Source organism: Dermacentor variabilis, chromosome 4, assembly GCF_050947875.1.
Source record: "Dermacentor variabilis isolate Ectoservices chromosome 4, ASM5094787v1, whole genome shotgun sequence".
NCBI classification, from domain to species: Eukaryota; Metazoa; Arthropoda; class Arachnida; order Ixodida; family Ixodidae; genus Dermacentor; species Dermacentor variabilis.
In genome coordinates, this window is record NC_134571.1 from 189,924,808 (window position 1) to 189,944,739 (window position 19,932).

The 19,932-nt window shown below is 46.9% G+C and overlaps 1 protein-coding gene across 2 annotated transcripts in view; it reads left to right on the forward strand.

The window, feature by feature from the left end:
* Positions 1–19,932, forward strand: part of LOC142580022 (luciferin 4-monooxygenase-like) — a 140,977-nt gene that overhangs the window by 105,469 nt on the left and 15,576 nt on the right. For both annotated transcript variants that reach the window (XM_075690749.1, XM_075690748.1), the window contains 2 exons: positions 9,977–10,121; positions 10,560–10,826. In XM_075690749.1, coding sequence (XP_075546864.1) covers positions 9,977–10,121; positions 10,560–10,826 — 412 coding nt within the window. The remainder of the gene's footprint in view (positions 1–9,976; positions 10,122–10,559; positions 10,827–19,932) is intronic.

The following is a 19,932-nucleotide window of genomic DNA, read 5'->3' on the forward strand; positions in this document are numbered from 1 at the left end:
ATTCCATTTCGAAAACATGCACGCTGTGCACTCCAAAGGAAGCAAAACCACGGAGGAAGGATTACAACCAGTTTGCTAATCGAACCAAGCAGCCTGCCAAGCAAAGAGAATCGACGCCGTAGGAATTATTCGCAGTGTGCAAACACCAGAAAATAATCCTGAAAAAAAAAGCGAAGCGCAACTAGGCACAGCATTGCAATCTGTTACAAAAAAAAAAAGGGGGACAGAGGCATTTAAGTATCCTTGCGTGCATTGAATGCGAAATCATTCTGACTCTGTAGCGCGATACTTTTCACTTGGTCAAGTGCTCGAATTGAGCAAAGTCAATTTTGAAATTTGGTTAGCCGAAGTCACTTTGGGAGCGTGCGAGGTCGTTTTTGAAAGTGAATCAACTCAATTTTCGAATTGGGCAGTCAATTTTCGCTGTCGGCCAAGGCAATTTTTGGGGGGAGCCATGCTGGTTCTAAACAACATCATCATGATCAGCCTGGTTACGCCCACTGCAGGGCAAAGGCCTCTGCCATACTTATGCGTTCGAACAAAATACAAGTTTAAAAAAGCACTCAGGCAAATTGACTAGTCGCCTCAGGGAATCATTAATTTTTTTTTGCTTCTTTATTTTTTTCCCTCATATACTACTTTAAATGTGAAAAGTACAAGTCAATTGAATAAGTGCTTGTTCCGCTGCCTGCCAGGCACTGTCGCTCAAGCCCTGTGTGGCTTTGGCAAGCCTGTTATGTACGCTGCTTTTTTGTGACTTTGTGGAATAAAGTATTATTATTATTATTATTATTATTATTTTTATTATTATTATTATTAATATTATTATTATTATCCAACTACCCCGGTCATGTACTAATTGTGGCCATGTTGTCCCTGCAATTTTCTTAATCTCATCCGCCCACCTAACTTTCTGCCGCCCCCTGCTACGCTTCCCCTCCCTTGGAATCCAGTCCGTAACCCTTAATGACCACCGGTTATCTTCTTACCTCGTTACATGTCCTGCCCATGCCCATTTCTTTTCTTGATTTCAACTAAGATGTCATGAACTCGCGTTTGTTCTATCGCCCAATCTGCTCTTTTCTTATCCCTTAACGTTACACCCATCATTTGTCTTTCCATAGCTAGTCCTCAATTTATGTAGAACCCTTTTCGTAAGCCTCTAGGTTTTTGCCCCGTACGTTAGTACAGGTAAGACACAGCTGTTATACACTTTTCTCTTGAGGGATAACGGCAACCTGCTGTTCATGATCTGAGAATGCCTGCCAAACGCAGCCCCAGCCCATTCTTATTCTTCTGATGATTTCAGTCTCAAGATCCGGATCCGCGGTCACTACCTGTCCTAAGTAGATGTATTATCTTACCACTTCCAGTGCCTCGCTACCTGTCGTAAACAGCCTGTTCGCTTCCCAGACTGTTAAACATTACTTTAGTTTTCTGCCTCTTAATTTTTAGACCCACTCTTCTGCTTTGCCTCTCCAGGTCAGTGAGCATGCATCGCAATTGGTCCCCTGAATTACTAAGCAAGGCGATATCATCAGCGAATCGCAAGTTACTAAGGTATTCTCCATTAACTCTTATCCCAAATTCTTCCCAATCCAGGTCTCTGAATACCTCCTGTAAACACGCGGTTTTAGACATGGGTCAACTCAATTTACGAATTGGGCAAGCTCAGTATTTTGGTGGGGGCCACCCAAATTTTGGGGAGGGCCAAATTAATTTTGGGAGTGGGACAGGTTTGTTTTGATCGTGGGTCAACTCAATTTGCGAATTGAGAAAAGTCAATTTTTGGGGTGTTGGCCACGGCGTCCCACCGACGCCATGGGATGCCGCAGTGCGAGCGGTCGCAGGTCCAGCGCTGGGAACATGACGTGGTCACTTGGTCACGTGGGTTTTGGTACCATCGGAAGTTACAGGTGGACGTTCGCCGGATTTGGTGCATCATGGGTCCTATAATGCTATGGCATTGTAATGGTATTCTAATAAAGGGGGCGAACAAGTGGAAGTACAACAACGAAGTGATGTGCGATAGCATGAGCAATATTCTTCACCAAGAAATCCGGTACACGCCTGACCGCTCACCTGAAGAAATTATTATGATAAGCAAATGCATTGTACAAGTGCCGGAATCTAAGAAAACGTAACTAGCGCGGAAATCAGAGAGTGTGTGCGCCAATGACGATGATACGGCAGGTTATGTGCAGTCACAACATTGCAGTAAAAGCGGACAATGTTACGGCGTCTGTGACATATAGATTTATGCGGTTCCATTCGCGTACCATAAGTGGAAAAAATATTGCTCAATCAAGGCGTTGTTGAAAGAGTGTTCTGTTAATATGTATTTATCGCATGGCGAGTCTGGCGCGACCGCGAACATGTGACATACATAGTCACGTTGATATAATAGCTGTCACGCATCATTTGGTAGAAAAAACTTGAGACGTGCCAGTATGGAATGTGTGGTATGGTATTAGCACAAATTGTTAGGGATAGAGAACGTATGCAGCACACTCGAGTCTGTACCGAATCAGGCAGCAATGTTCATTTACTCCGGTTATTCACTCATCATCAGTGTTACTAAACAAAGGGTATGCTGAGATTCTATCGCTGTGAAGTCGTCTGTCGTCTATCATCAAGAGGACAGCGCTTGTCATAACGTATCGCAAAAAAGCCCCCCACTGCCTTTCGAACGTATAGTCAGCGTCAAGAGCTTACGGACCGCGGAATCTCAAACGCAGGCGTGCAGGCGTGCAGCGTTGTATTCGGATTTACAGAACGCGCTGGTCTAGAGTAAAGAACAGCTTTGCATGCTTTTACGGGCTGCGGGCCAGCTGCGTTGCAACAAAATTATTCGCAGAACTTGAGCCGCGTAAGCTTTTGACAGTGGCTGTGCCATTGAGCACCTTTATATTCATTCTGCACAGATTCTTTTCATGAATGACCTTCTAGGCAGCGTCATGCAGTACTTCAGCCTAGCAAATCTTGAGGACAGCCATCGCAGACGTGATGTATCTTAATTATAACAGTTAACTCTCACGTATTACATCATTATTTGCACAAATTAAATACAATAAGTATGTAAAGAAATAAAGTGTAATAAAATTGTCCCCATGAAACTTTATTCAAATGTCAGGAATTCCTGCAGACCTATCCTCCTCCCCTTGTGTACCTCCCTGCCTCTCAAGCTTTCTGGGAAATTGAAAGGGCGAAATTCAAAGGCGAAATTGACATGTCTTGTGGCATGCAAGAAGAGGGAATGTGTGGCTTAGTGGGACAGCATGAAAAGCTCAGCTGCCATATTGCTACGCGTGCACAACATTCACTTTCCAATTTCATTTACCGACAGTGGAGAAAATGATAAATGCTTCTCGGTGGGCGCTAGCGTGATCCTGACAAAACCACCGAGCCGATATGGGTCGTAAGCGAGTCTATTAAGCGCATAGTTATAGCAAGCTCTCACGGTCCTTTCTCATGTTTTTTTCAATTCTTCAAACACTGTAAATTAAGGGTATAAAAATGTTCTCACATATTTACGGAATAATCGCTCCAGTAATCATATGAGTGTGCTGTGATCTGACTCTGCAATAGAGTCTGTCAGGAAGTCAACAGCACAATTCTACAGCAACTGACGCGATTGTAGTCGAGCGCAAGGTCTTCTTGCATACATTGCCTGCGTAAATCAAAAAGCATCTGCGGTTGGAACCGTTCTCTCTTTTTACACGACAAGTTACATTAACACGCCCCTGGATGTTTCTTGCGTTATTATCTGCGTTTGTCGTGGCAAGAAAACATTCACACCTTCATTATTTCTGAAATTTCATGAAGCTGTAAGGGAATAAGGGTTCAACCAAAAAGACACGAGCGCTGCATATCGAAGATAGAATATTTGGGTTTCGAGCTGCTGATTCGTAGTGAGCGAGCAAACTTGTGCAATAATATAGAAAGCTTTCATTTGTACCCAAGACCTGGTACAGCGACATCTTTCTTTGGTATATAATCCAAATGCACTCCGTCATATAGCTTGAACTATATTCTTTGAATAATGCGTCTTTGTCTGCTGGCCATTTTCCTATTTTTGCCTATTTTAATTGCAAACAGTGAACAGGAATAGGAGGTCACTTTTGTTTGCTTGAAAAACGAATAACATTTTCTGCACTGAGCGGTTTTTCTTATCCAATTGGCTCGCAAGAGGCGAGCAGCATGCCCAAGTGGAGAGGGATTCGATGGGCCCGAGCCACTGCACTGAGTATCGATAACCGTATGAAGAGGGTGGTGGCGGCGTCTGCGATTGGTCCGCTTTCTCTTACTTAGCTGGCGGTGGTTCTCCGACAATCGCGGCGGCATGCAACGGAAGCTTAAGAATGGCGCTAAAACGGATCCTCACCAAAGAAGAGTTGGCAAAACGAGGTGGTAGACGTGCCGAAAGTTCTCGAAAACGTTACACGACTACGCAAAATGTTTTACTGCAGGCAAATAAAGCCATGCTCTCAGGCAGGGGCGAGTAGCCAGTGCCGGAGCGATCGGCGGCAGCCATCCTTTATTTCTTTTGGGACGGGGCAGCCTGCTCCTGTTCAGAGGAAAATTAAGTTTTGTTCGGCATATTAATACATATTTAACGCGTACGCGTCACTTTGACGCGGGAAGGTTTTGCGGTTTTATGACGTCGCCTGAAAGGCAGGTGAAGTGGGTGCAACCAAAATACTTTTGACCAATAGCCGAGGCCTAATGGCAAAAAAGCGTCGACTCACAAATAACTCTTTTGTTTTGTTCAGTCAGATTGTGCATAATCAGTGTGTAAATGTCATATCATAGGGGAAGCTATCGCGGTTTTCGTGACGTCACGTGACAGACAGGTGAAGTGGGGGTTGTCCAAAAAAGTTTTTGACCAATCGCGGCGGGCTGATTACAGAATTGGAATGAAAATTTTGGAATGGTTTTACGTTATAGCGCCCAAATAAACAAAAACATTAACTAAAGGACCTGAATTTTGCAACATCACGACTGGCGGAAAACTGCTGCACTAAGTAGCGAAGAAGGGATCATCATCATCATCTTCTCCAACAACCCCATACTTCTCCAACAACCCCGGTCATGTGCTAATTGTGGCCATGCCGTCCCTGCAAACTTCTTAATCTCATCCGCCCACCTAACTTTCTGCCGCCCCCTGCTACGCTTCCCTTCCCTTGGGATCCAGTCCGTAACCCTTAATGACCATCGGTTATATTCCCTCCTCATTACATGTCCTGCCCATGCCGATTTCTTTTTCTTGATTTCAACTAAGATGTCATTAACTCGCGTTTGTTCCCTCACCCAATCTGCTCTTTTCTTATCCCTTAACGTTACACCAATCATTCTTCTTTCCATAGCTCGTTGTGTTGTCCTCAATTTGAGTAGAACCCTTTTCGTAAGCCTCCAGGTTTCTGCCTCGTAGGTGAGTACTGGTAAGACACAGCTATTATATACTTTTCTCTTGAGGGATAACGGCAACCTGCTGTTCATGATTTGGGACTGCCTGCCAAACGCACTCCAGCCCATTCTTATTCTTCTAATTATTTCCGTCTCATGATCCGGATCCGCCGTCACTACCTGCCCTAAGTATATGTATTCCCTTACGACTTCCAGTGCCTCGCTGCCTATTGTAAATTGCTGTTCTCTCCCGAGACTGTTAAGCATTACTTTAGTTTTCTGCATATTAATTTTTAGACCCACTCTTCTGCTTTGCCTCTCCAGGTCAGTGAGCATGCATTGCAATTGGTCTCCTGAGTTACTAAGCAAGGCAATATGATCAGCGAATCGCAAGTTACTAAGGTATTCTCCATTAACTTTTATCCCCAATTCTTCCCAATCCAGGTCTCTGAATACCTCTTGTAAACACGCTGTGAATAGCATTGGATATATCGTATCTCCCTGCCTGACGCCTTTCTTTATTGGGATTTTGTTGCTTGCTTTATGGAGGCTCATCTACACCCTGATTCCGTAATGCCTCCATGACTGCTGAGGTTTCGACTGAATCAAACGCTTTCTCGTAATCAATGAAAGCTATATATAAGGGTTGGTTATATTCCGCACATTTCTCTATCACTTGATTGATAGTGTGAAAATGGTCTATTGTTGAGTAGCCTTTACGGAATCCTGCCTGGTCCTTTGGTTGACAGAAGTCTAAGGTGTTCCTGATTTACAGTAACGGACAGTAACGGACAGTAAGCTGATCCGCCTATAATTTTTCAAGTCTTTGGCGTCCCCTTTCTTATGGATTAGGATTATGTTAGCGTTCTTCCAAGATTCCGGTACGCTCGAGGTCATGAGGCATTGCGTATACAGGGTGGCCAGTTTCTCTAGAACAATCTGTCCACCATCCTTCAACAAATCTGCTGTTACCTGATCCTCCCCAGCTGCCTCCCCCTTTGCATATCTCCTAAGACTTTCTTTACTTCTTCCGGCGTTACCTTCGAGATTTCGAATTTCTCTAGACTATTTTCTCTTCCATTATCGTCGTGGGTGCCACTGGTACTGTATAAATCTCTATAGAACTCCTCAGCCACTTGAACTATCTCATCCATATTAGTAATGATATTGCCGGCTTTGTCTCTTAACGCACACATCTGATTCTTGCCAATTCCTAGTTTCATCTTCACTGTTTTTAGGCTTCCTCCGCTCCTGAGAGCATGTTCAATTCTATTCATATTATACTTCCTTATGTCAGCTGTCTTACGCTTATTGATTAACTTCGAAAGTTCTGCCAGTTCTGTTCTAGCTGTAGGGTTTGATGCTTTCATACATTGGCGTTTCTTGATCAGATCTTTCGTCTCCGCTCTTTCGCTAGGTATCCTGCCTAGCGGAGTTACCACCGACTTCCATTGCACACTCCTTAATGATGCCCACAAGATTGTCGTTCATTGCTTCAACACTAAGGTCCTCTTCCTGAGTTAAAGCTGAATACCTGTTCTGTAGCTTGATCTGGAATTCCTCTATTTTCCCTCTTACCGCTAACTCATTGATCGGCTTCTTATGTACCAGTTTCTTCCGTTCCCTCCTCAGGTCTAGGCTAATTCGAGTTCTTACCATCCTGTGGTCACTGCAGCGCACCTTGCCGAGCACGTCCACATCTTGTATGATGCCAGGGTTAGCGCAGAGTGTCAGGTCTATTTCATTTCTAGTCACGCCATTCAGGCTCCTCCACGTCCACTTTCGGCTATCCCGCTTGCGGAAGAAGGTATTCATTATCCTCATATTATTCTGTTCCGCAAACTCTACCAATAACTCTCCCCTGCTATTCCTAGTGCCTATGCCATATTCCCCCACTGCCTTGTCTCCAGCCTGCTTCTTGCCTACCTTGGCATTAAAGGGATAGGATGATTAATAGCTCAGCCGGCCTCGAACCTGCCAACTCGCACTCGTGGTACCAGCAGTATTAACCTGTCTTCGTTCTTAGCGTCCGACTATCGCCTTTTTTATTGTCTCGGCTATCGATTCGTTCTGCTGTTGTAGGCGAAACCGCATTTATATATCTACCACAATTAATTATGTTATAAAACTGCGGTTTTGGAACAGCTTCTTTTTTTCTCAATGTAAAAGCTGCAGTTGCAACTAGCTGAAAGCTGAGTCACTGAAGTCGATATAACACCGGGAATATACCAATCGATATAATAGTTGCATCGCAAATCGCTTTTTATTGGCCGAAAAGCCTAGAAAGTTTCTAACTTCTAACTTCGCACGAAATTTGGAACAGGCTTTCTGTCGTAAGTAATGGTACCACATGCATGAGATATCGCGCTAGGCACGTAGAACCTATTTCCTAGGGTCGTTTTCGAAAGATTGTTTAAATGATTAGTTACTTGCGAAAAACGACGATCTCCTATAAAGAACGCGCACGTTCGCAGGGGCTGCCGCTAGAGACGCTGTTTGGCCTTCTCGCTAATTCCTGGTCGTGTGTATTTAATTATGCAAACGCGGGATTACACCATCCTCACGTAAAACCAATTTCGAGACCGTCATTCCTAAACCTTGCGAAGAGATACGTCGCAGGTCCAGATACTCATGTGGTCTCAATGAATGAAATGACGCCTGGTTAAAAAGGCAATTGATAAGGCCGTGCATTTTTAATGCAAGTTTCTTTTTGCAAGTTGCAAGTTTATTTGCTTTTATTGCAAGTTATTTGTTTGTGCAGGTCTCAAAAATGATGCCGTCCATAGCAATCTTTCTATGTGAACATTCCTTGGAGTCGCACCAGCTACAATGTGTGTATTGAAATATCTTCCACAAAGTAATTAGTGAAAGCTTACTGACATTGACTAGACGATCTCCTATAAAGAACGCGCACGTTCGCAGGGGCGGCCGCTAGAGACGCTGTTTGGCCTTCTCGCTAATTCCTGGTCGTGTGTATTTAATTATGCAAACGCGGGATTACACCATCCTCACGTAAAACCAATTTCGAGACCGTCATTCCTAAACCTTGCGAAGAGATACGTCGCAGGTCCAGATACTCATGTGGTCTCAATGAATGAAATGACGCCTGGTTAAAAAGGTAATGGAAAAGGCCGTGCATTGTTAATGCAAGTTTCTTTTTCCAAGTTGCAAGTTTATTTGCTTTTATTGCAAGTTATTTGTTTGTGCAGGTCTCAAAAATGATGCCGTCCATAGCAATCTTTCTATGTGAACATTCCTTAGAGTCGCACCAGCTACAATGTGTGTATTGAAATATCTTCCACAAAGTAATTAGTGAAAGCTTACTGACATTGACTAATTAGTGAAATGCGCGTTTTAATTTTTCGTGCAAATATTGTCCACGTCGTCGAGTTTTCCAGCTCAAGCACTAGAATCTTGCTATCTGCCAGACCTAAATAAAACAAATAAAACAAACAAATAAACAAACAAATAAAACAGAACCACGCACTATATGCTCTCCTTGCTCGTACATCAACGATCAGACGCTTCAAAACAATTTTCTGTTATATATTTCATGACCCGTTACCGTATCCTATAATCGTGAGTTTCCCGTGGCTGGACTTTCCTTTGTCTTTCTTTAACATGAAGCAACCACGCATGCGTCCGTCAGGACCGATGGCTGCACCAACTAAGCAAAAGAAACGCATTCTTGCCTTCTGGTGCACGCCCCAAAAATAAACTTTTCTTTCACGTAATACTCATTTTAATCCTATATACTTGCAAACATACCGGTGACTGCATTCGCTACCCCTATGGCACTTAGGGCTCGCGGAGCTTCGGTAATCGACTTTGCTTCTTAAATAAACGATCCTAATTGTTTTTGTGAATCAAGTGTAATTTCTTGTGTGCGCAGAGTCAGTTCCCTAGGCATAGCTGGAAGGAATCTAGGCGTTGATAGGGTGGAATACCTGTCACACAAGGACATAACTATTTGAAAAGAACAGGTAATATGGAAATCAGACAAATGTTGAACAAAATTATTTCTGTCAGTATAATTCTTCGTGCTGCATTGTTGCTGGGAAAGTACCTGTAGGCAGCCAGGTAGATAAGAAAGAAATATAGATAATCGATAGGTAAGGACGACGGACAGAATGTCAAGTAGGGTCCTAACTGGTGTTACTGAAATGACATGAATAGTTTGCACGTATTTGTTTTTTAGAGATTAAAATATTGAAAGTGGCAGTTGGGTAGCTGTTTGCCGGGAATATGAAGTGCTAAGGTTTCCTACCCCTAAAAAGTCCCTGTATGCTTTGTTGGCGACCCCAGAGTAGCTCGATAACTGTAGTAATGCGAGAAAACGTGCGATAACTGTAATGATCCGTAAAAGCAGTCGAATTGCTTTCACGGCACGCACAGGCCCTAAGCGTGCGCATGGCTGCTTTAAATGCGTGTGAAACCGAAACAATCATTTCCATGACCGTGTAGTTTCAGACCAATGAATGGGGAGAGGCAATCAATGAGAGACTGCAATAGCGCGTGAAATAAAATAATCGCTTATCTAACTGCTTTCTCTCTCTCTCCCTCCGTGTAGATTGTCGACATGTCTACAGAAAGAAGACTCGGTCCATATCAAACAGGCGAGATCCGCTTTCGCGCTCCAACTGTAATGAAGAGCTACTACAAGCGACCAAAGGAAACACGGGAGTTTTTTGACGCCGAAGGATGGTGCAAGTCAGGTATTTTTGTGAGGCTCAAGTGAAACATTCTGATTATAATTTTTTTAGCACCACGATAATGCATTTCAAGCTTCTAGTAAAGCAATGAAGGGGGCTAGTTGGTGAACGTTCATGGTTATATTGCGCTCAGTTTTACAAACACGATACTAAGGAAGGACAGGACGTGGACGGACGAAGCGCAAGTACGTGGGAGCGGAGGAAGGTTAGGGATGTAGAAGCCCGATGTACTCGAAATAACATTTAGTAAAGCAATGAAGGGGGCTAGTTGGTGAACGTTCATGGTTATATTGCGCTCAGTTTTACAAACACGATACTAAGGAAGGACAGGACGTGGACGGACGTCCTGTCCGTCCACGTCCTGTCCTTCCTTAGTATCGTGTTTGTAAAACTGAGCGCAATATAACCATGAATTTCAAACTTCACATTGCCTTTTCACAGGGGATGCCGGCTACTACGACGAGGAAGGACGCATACACTTCGTTCAGCGCTTCAAAGAAATGATCAAATGCATGGACAACCAAGTGGTGCCCGCTGCTCTTGAAGAAGTCTTGCTCAAGGAGCACTACCGAGAGGTGCTGGACGTCTGCGTTGTTGGCATACCTTGCCCAAAGTACGGAGAGGCACCGGCAGCCGCCGTTGTGCCTCGAAACAAGGATCGGAAAAGACTCGTCGATTTGGCCAACAGAATCAAATCTACCATTCGTGGTAAGCTGTATTTGTGACAAAATAGATTTGGCACGCGTCCTGAAGATTCTTCGGGCTTCGTGATGCCAATACGTCGCGCACTACCTTCGCTCTTTGGATGACATGTGACTTCGGAAAACAGCCAAAATTTGCAACTAAATTTGATTGAGTCAAAAGGTAGACGTTATTCTTGTGGTCGCTATACTGGCGATTGTAATTAAGCGGAATAAACAGCGAGAACTTAGCATCGTTATTCATAAATGCTCATTGAGGCAGGTGCTGACGGCGCTTGTCACTTTGTATAGGCTGGTTATGAGTATTTTCGCAACCTCGCGGGAATTAAAGCGTACCAGTACTTTTAGTCAAGTTGTGGTGCTGTCGTGCGTCTTCATCGCTCATACTCCCAAATTCAAGTACTCCTTCGCGCCCTCGCATAACACAGAAGAAATTTCAAGATCTGGCAGATCTAGATTTTATAAGACAATTCAGTTAACTTTCGTCTTCACTTCTTCGCACTGTACCCACTTATTGGAAATTTTGAACTGTCGGCGCATCATGAAAAATTAGACGTAAAACAAAGTGCACTGAGTGAAACGACTACAGTATTGTATATATTCAGTATATGCTAAATGCTTTTTGGGAATTGAGCCTAGCATTTATGGTCTATCAAGCAATTTCATAGCAGAACGTGTAGCCATTTAGAGATTGCTGTAATAGAAGCTGTGCTACGATACGCGAGGTGTTCTCCGGCGGAAAGCATTCGGCGTTTCTTAGTACCTAATGCAAGTATATATTGTCACGTATTAGTGACGGTGAAGAAGGCAGCCACGCTGTGATTATAGAAACTGGCGTTTTATTGGGCGAACTTGTGCCCTCAAAAGCAGGCTACACTCAAAGAACAACGATAGCGGCGAACATTCTCGGCGATCGTCCAAAATCTTATCAGCGGGTGAAGCGCGTCTGCTTTTATACATCAGTCGTCGAATGTTCGAGAGTAATCGCTGGGACCCGCGTGCCTTCCACAAAGTTCTACACCATTCGCGACGCGCATACATGCAATCAGATTACGCAAGGTTCGGCGACAACAGAGAGCGGATGGAACCATCGATAACATTCCAGAAACTTCCGAAACATGCAGGCGCGCCCTGCGTTGTGCGATAACATTTGTTAGGGGGTGAAACACGTCGCCCGATAAAAACAAGTGCATGTGTCAATGCGCCCCTCTTAAAAAGCATCGGCCCGATGCTGCAAACATGTTATCGATGGTTCTATCCGCTGTCTGTTGTCGCCGAACCTTGCGTAATCTGATTGCATGTATGCGCGATGGGAATGGCGTAGAACTTTGTGGAAGGCACGCAGGTCCCAGCGATTACTCTGGAACATTGGAAACATGCAGGCGCATCTACGGCGCTGTGCGATAACATTTGTTAGGTAGTGAAACGTGTCGCCCGATAAACACAAGCACACGTGTCAATATAAAACGCGACAGATGCAAAGAAGCTTTCAGCAGGTTGTAGGGTGTAGAAAGGGAGGTGTGAAAAACGCGGACGCAGCTCTAACAAGGATATTTCATCATCAATATGAGTTATTTCATCTCTGAGGGCCCACATTAGGATCTTAAATAAATAGTGAGAGTAAAAAAAAACAAGTTTGAGCACATGCTTTATTACGAGAGAACTTAAAGATAGAAATAGTGATCAATACATGCGCAAATACCTACACACTAACGTCTCGACATCCCTTTTCATTAGTAGTACAATGAACAGTAACCTATGTATAAATAAGAAAACACAGACAATAAACTACGACAGGAAGCGTCCTCAATGATTATCTATGTCAATGCGGAGCATTTCTTCGTTGCCTGTGGAGCAAGGCCTGAATGAACTCCCGTACTCTCGGAGGAACGTTGACTCAAGGACCGCCATGTGCGTGGGCCGTACATGGCTGTACGTAGGCCGTACACTTCACACCGCAGAAAAATTGGAGGATGCTTAAGCTTCGCCTTCAAGAGTGAAACGCGATAGCGTTATCGCACCCCGTTCGCACCGCCCACTCATTCGCTCGGCATGCTCTTGAGTCACACAAACACGAAACGCGCGCCTGAGCAAGCGGAACGAACCAAAGAACTCGGTGTCTCGGAGGGAGGAACGATCTACGCGAGCCAAACGTCGTGATCGGCACGGACAGCCGGGCCGCAACCGCCATGAAGACGAAGGGGAGAAGCGGGCGAGTGGCGCGCCAGCTGTTGGGGCAGCGCTGTACATTGCGAGGAGGGGGTATGCTGTATTTGCCGCAAGATAGCTGTGCGTGCGCGCCAAGCGCAGAAGAAATGGAGTGGAAATGTACTTCGCTACTCGTTCAACTGCGACTTCTGTAATTTACATGCTCATAATTACCGATATACACCGCAGTATAACTTTCTACGGCACGTTTCTAAGGCAACACCGCATTCACTAGAGGCGCTTTTGTCCCACTTTTAAGCATCCAACTCATGGCTGAGTGGTAGCGTCTGCGTCTCACACTCCGGATACCCTGGTTCGATTCCCATCTTCCAATCTTTTATTTATGAATTGCTTTCTGCTATTTTTCGCTCACGGCGAACGCCGACGACACCGGCTTTTCTGCAACACGAGCTCCTTAACGCTGTCGCGTTGAAATACGTCCTCAACAAAGCGCCTTTGAAAGTAGGCGTCTTCGTCCTGCAAGTGGCGGTCCTCCAATGCGCCCGCTTGATCTCCGTAGCCTTCTCAGCGGGATCTATGGCCTGCCCACAGCCGCGCATATATCGTCGGCCCGTCGCTGCGCCTACTTCATCGCCACTTCGGTACGCGTCGCATGCCTCCGTAGTTCCTACAGTGCATTTACACTCTTCCGCTGCTCTTCGGGCTCACACTTTGGAGGGTCCACGTTGTACCTGCTAGTAGAGGCCTACTCGCAACACAGCGCATCTGCCGCAACCACGCTACATTATTTGTGTAGCGCACAACCGAATCAAAGAGTGGTGCAAATAGACGTCAAGCGAGTAGCGGTGTGTGAGCGGGTGCTTGAGATAGCGCGCTCATGAGCTTGGAGATAAATCCTCTAAACTAAAGATAGCGGCATTTCTCCTTGCCCGACATATCTTTCTCCTCGCCACTCGCCCTTTCCCCCGTCGCTTGTCCTCACACCTTGCTCGTTCGCTCACGGGCGCGCGGCTTCGCCCTGCTATAGAGTTGGCGTGGTGATATTAAAAATAGTTCGTGGGCATTTGCGCATGGATATTTACTGTACTTTAAGCTTGCTTATTGTGCGCTGTGCTGTGTTAGTAGCGATGACGGAACACTATGAAACTGGTAGAAGCTGATCATTTTTGTGTTTTTACGGCCGAGCAACTGCGCACTTGTTTTGCCGCTTTGCTTTGGCGGCCTGCTCTCAATTACAAGCCTTTTGATTCTAGTTTCGTCGACAGATTGCTTTTATGGTCGAGTAATTGCGCAAAAATCAAAAGTCTATGTCTTCGTAATGATGTATGTGTAATATGCACGTTGTTACTATACCTGTCAGTGCTCTGTGCGAGTTCAATATCATCCACGACCAGTGTACCTGCAGGCGAAAACACTGTCACGACTTATACAAATCAAGGCGCTTCGCGAGTTATTTCTTGTGAATGATCAGAAGCTTAATTTACCTATCTAGAGACCTAATACACGGCGTAAAAGGGCAGCGATGAAGTCAAGCTGTCCCCGGTACACGGGAAAGGCGGTGCGTTTGCTTGTGTGTAGCACCATGTAGCACCATGTAGCACCTACTAATTCAATAACTCGATGTGTTTGCGCTGTATGTGCGTAACCAACGCGCTGCCGTATGTTGCACTTGTGCAGGTTAATAAGTTACTCACGTTAGAAAAACCATCGCTGAACGTAAGGCGCGTGACTTAGTCACGTGAATAACCAGAACGTCTTGTAGAAATGTGCGTGATCAACGCGGATCACCTGTACTATTCTCGTCGTTTGGTCATGACGCCGGCATCTCTGCATGTAGTGAAACTGGTCATACGCCTTTATGACCAATTAGTACCGCTGGCTATCAAGTGCAAACGTCACAGTGGAAAATCTACTTCATTTTTAAGCAAAGCCCATGCAAGGACGAAGGTCACACATGCAAATGATTTCCATCAATGAGCACCTTACAAATGTGGGCCTTGTACGGTGCGACGTGAGTGTAAAACGCTTAGGTTGTCTCTCTTGCGAATGTGCTGTTTATTGCTTCTGCCGGATGTTTAAGGCAGCTTTTGACCAATCTGTCGCAAAAGTGACTTGGAGAAAATTTCCATTACATTTATTGACTTCTTAGAACCAGCGCTAGAAAAGAAAGAAAGGAACCGGAACACCACTGGGCAAGCACGAGCGTAGACTATCAACAGGCACATAATTCGAAGGCACATGAATATATACACAAACACAGCCTATAGCGACGAGCAAACCTGGCGTCGCATTGCAAGAACCTGTTACAAAGCGGACCCACGCAGCACATGTTCGCAATGATCACTTTGTCATTCATCCATGCACGTCCTACGTATCTCAGCGTACGGCTTTTGGCGACGCGAGGGATGTTATATATATATATATATATATATATATTACCGCTAGCTGTCACGAGCCAGCGCTAAGCAAGAAGTGACTGGAACGCGCACTCGGCAAGAGGCGGACGCTGAAGAAGCGGAGGCTGAGGACGCCGGCTTGAGTTTTTGCACGCCATGTACCACCAATGCCGGGTACATCTTCACTTGTCTTTTCGTGACAAAACTGGCGGAGGTGCGGGGTAGAGTTCCTCCGATGCCACAAGCCCCTCCTGGTAGGAGCAGTACCACTCCTATACTAGTGAACACACCTGCTCACCGGGCCAGCAGAAGAATCGGAGGGTTTGCCCCCAGAGCTTGACCATCTCTCCGCAACAACATCGACGCCCCCACGGACTGGTATGAAAAAAAAAACGTCGAATCTCCATGAGCCATTATGCAAGGTACGGCCGCAACGACAACTCAGTACCTACTGCAGAATCTCCGAGTGCCGAAAGTGTTCCACGAGGATATCTTCGAGGATGTAGAAGACTGGTTAGCCCAGTTTGAGCGCGTTGCCAGAATAAACGAATGTAGCAACGCGTTAAAGTTGAGAAACGTCTACTTCAGCGTGGAGGACGGTGCTCGCACTTGGTATGAGAACCGAGAAGGGCTTATCAAATCGTGGCTCGAGTTCCGCCGTGCCATGCTGGATACATGTACCAATGCTCATCGCCGCGAACGAGCCTAACAGGCGCTCCATTCCCGCATTCATCTGCCAAATGAGAGCGTGACGTCGTACGTCGAGGATATGGCGTGCTTCTTCCGTCGGATGGACCCAACCATGTCAGAGGAAAAGGAGCTAAGCCATCAAATGCGGGGAGTTAAAGAACAGCTGTTTGCTGGCCTTGATCAAAGCCTGCCGAAGACCGTGGCTCAATTCTTGACCAAAGCCACCACGATGGAAAAGATTCTACACCATCGCTCAGCTTTCTATGAAAGGCAATTAAACGCTACTTCACCTTCGGACCAGCGCTTAGCTCCGTATGACAGGCACGCGAACGCTGCTTCACTGACGGACGCGATTCCCTTTGAAAACCTGGACGTCCTCCGAGGCCTTATCCGCTCTGTGGTGCGTGATAAGCTTCAACGGCTCAGCTTCCCGCCCCAGCCCACGCTGGGCTTGATTTCTGCCCTCGTGAGAAATGAAGTGCAGCAAGCGATCCAAGGTCCCGTTCCAAGCTGCAATGCGCCGCCTGTGACAGCACAGTTGCAGCGGCCGTCGTATGCGGATCGCGGCGGAAGTTTTGGGGCGAGTCCCTGTCCCCGCTCTGACCCATTTAGTCCCCGCCACGTCTTACGCTGCGTCATACGTCCCGCCGCTCCGATCAGTGCAACGGATCCAACGTGTGGAGGATCGGCGCCCGCTCGAAAGGAAATCTGGCGTCTGGCGTACCCCGGACAGAAGGCCTCTGTGCTATCACTGTGGAGAAGCCGGTCACGTATACCGCGAGTGCCCATACCGCTGCCTCGGACTGCAAGGTTTTCCGCGGATTCACCAAGGCCCAGATATGGCGAAAGACCTAGGGCGATTGAAGAATGCCTGAACCAGCAGAGTATGCCACTGTTCCCACGGCGGCAGTCTTGCTCGCCATCCCCCAGGCGATCTTTCCCAGCTCTCCAATGGCAGCGCAGGGACAATCGCCAAGCGCTCGCCGGGAAGACTAAGAACAGCGACCTTCGGGGGCGAGGCCGCTGATAATCGCCCTTCCGAAGAACTCCCATCGACGCGAGCACGGTCTATTCAGCACGATTCAGCGACGACAGCAGCCCAGCTCAGCGACAGACTCTCGCTAGACATACCTGTTGTGCTCGACGGCCGCCATCTACGTTAATGCGTTATTGGACACGGGTGCCGACTGCTCAATATTTTGCGGAAAACTAGCGACGGAACTTAGAAAAGTTATCACGCCTTGGTCTGGAACGCAAATTCGTACTGCTCGCGGGAATATATTAACACCGTTGGACATGCGGACGGTCAGAGTACAAATTCGTGTGTCTGCGTTTCCAGACAGCTGCCTTATAATCCGCGATTGTTCTCGGGACCTCATCTTGGGCGTCGACTTTCTGCGAGAGTATGGTGCCATTATAGACCTCCGGGAGCGCACAGTGACTTTTTCGACAGAAACAGCAGCGAACAGCCGCGACAATTGCCAACTTAACGCGCTTCGGGTTTACGCCGACAGTGCAACTTTACCACCACGCTCAAGTGTCCTGGTAGCGGTCGTATGCGACGATCTGCGTGACGGCGAAGCTGTTGCAGAGGGCAATTCCTCTCTTATGCTGACTCATGGTGTATGTGCAGCCCGCAGTCTCATTATGCTTTGTCGTGGACGTTCTGCGCTCCTCGTGAGGAATTTCAGCCAGGAACATCGGCAGCTATTTCGTGATACAACTATCGCTTGCGCTGAGCCCACAGCAGACGTTGCTGAATGCTTTCCGTCTATGACAAAGGACAACCCAGCTCAGACACTCAGCAATATCGACAACAATTCAGACCATCGGAGGAAAAGCAGAAAGCGCTGCGTGAGTTGCTACTTCGGTTCAACGAGTGCTTCGCATCTTCTTCTAAGGTACGCGAGACGCCCATCGCGAGACAGCAAATAATCATGTATGACGATTCTCGTCCCATACGACAACTGTGTTGTCGCGTATCGGCGAAAGAGCGCAACGTGATTAATACACAAGTGAAAGAAATGCTTGACGATGACGTCACACAACAATCCCAAATCGTCACCGGTGGTCTTCGTCGTGAAGAAAGACGGAACGCTTCGGTTCTGCGTTGACTATAGAAAGTTTAATAACGTCACAAAAAAGTCGTTTAACCGCTTCAGCGGATCGATGATTCGTTTGATCGACTGTGACGAACCAAGTATTTTCCATCCATAGCAGCTCGGCCAGATGGGAGGCGGTTCTCCACAGCCCTCTTCTGGCTGACCAACTCTGGGCGTTCCAGCAGGCCCACGATGCGGCCGAGAGGCTCGGCCTTCCGGTTCCCACGTGGGAGCGGCCCGCTTCGTGAAGGCTCACGATCTGCAGGACCTTCATTAAAGTTTTATCATACCATACCAAAGATCTGAGGAGCGGATATTGGCAAATCGAATTTGACGAACGAGATCGCGACAAAACCGCCTTTGTTACCCCAGATGGACTGTACGAACTTAAAGTACTTCCATTCCGTCTGTGTTCTGCACCGGCCACATTCCAGATAATGATGTACACTGTTCTGACAGGTCTGAAGTGGAACAGCTGTTTAGTATACTTAGATGACGCCGTCATGTTTGCCGCGACCGTCGAAGAACATCTGAAGCGTTTAGAGGCGGTACTTGAGACGCTCCGCTTCGCTAATCTCACACTAAAGCCAGAAAAGTGTCACTTCAGTTACGAAGAGCTGAAGTTTCTCGGGCATATAGTGAACGCCAACGGCGTCCAGACTGACCCAGACAAAACATCTGCTGTTGCTGCTTTTCCGACTCCTCGTGACAAGAAAGCAGTAAGCCACTTTCTCAGCCTGTGTGCGTACTATTCTCGCTTCATCGCTAATTTCTCTCGGATCGCCGAACCACTCACGCGCCTCACGCGAGAAGACACCCTTCTTTTGGACCGATGAGCAGGACGCAGCTTTCACCGAGTGACGGCAGCGCCTGCAGGAATCACCCGTCCTCGCTCACTAGGACGAGGACGGTGACACCGAGGTGCATACCGACGCAAGCAACATCGGTCTTGGCGCTGTACTCGTTCAACACCAGGAAGGCGTTGAGCGAGTGATCGCTTACGCCAATCGCACCTTTTCACGCGCCGAAATCAACTACTCTACCTCCGAGAAAGAGTGTCTAGCGGTTGTGTGGGCCATCATGAAATTTCGGCCTTATCTCTACGGTCGGCCTTTCGGTGACAGACCACAATTCCTTGTGTTGGTTAGCCAACTTACGAGACCAATCCAGGCGACTTGCTCGATGGAGTCTCCGTCTGCAGGAGTTCGATGTTACCATCGTCTACAAATTGGGCCGAAAACACGAAGGTGCGGACACGTTGTCGCGCACTCCCGTCGAAACTTGCAATAAGGACATGGACGAAGACGGCGCATTCCTTGGGGCCCTCACCGCATCTGACCTGATCATACGGCAGCGCGAGGACGCCGAAATACGCCCTCTCATCGATCACCTAGAAGTGAAGAATGTTACAATCCCACGACACATTTATCGCAGTCTCTCGACCTTCTGCCTCCGAAAGGGTGTCCTCTACAAGAAAAACGCGAGTGCCAGCGACAAAGAGTATCTATTGGTCGTACCTGCCACCCTCCGTGATGACATTCTCTTAGCCTGCCATGATGAGCCCACGTCTGGACACTTGGGATTTTCACGTACTCTTGCAAGAGTACGCAAGACGTACTACTGGCCCAGACTTTCTACCACGGTGAAGCGTTACGCGTAAAGCTGCCGTGAGTGTCAATGCAGCAAATCGCCGTCTATGAAGCCCGGGGGGTTGCTCCAACCCGTCGCACCACCTAGCGCGCCGTTCGATCAAATC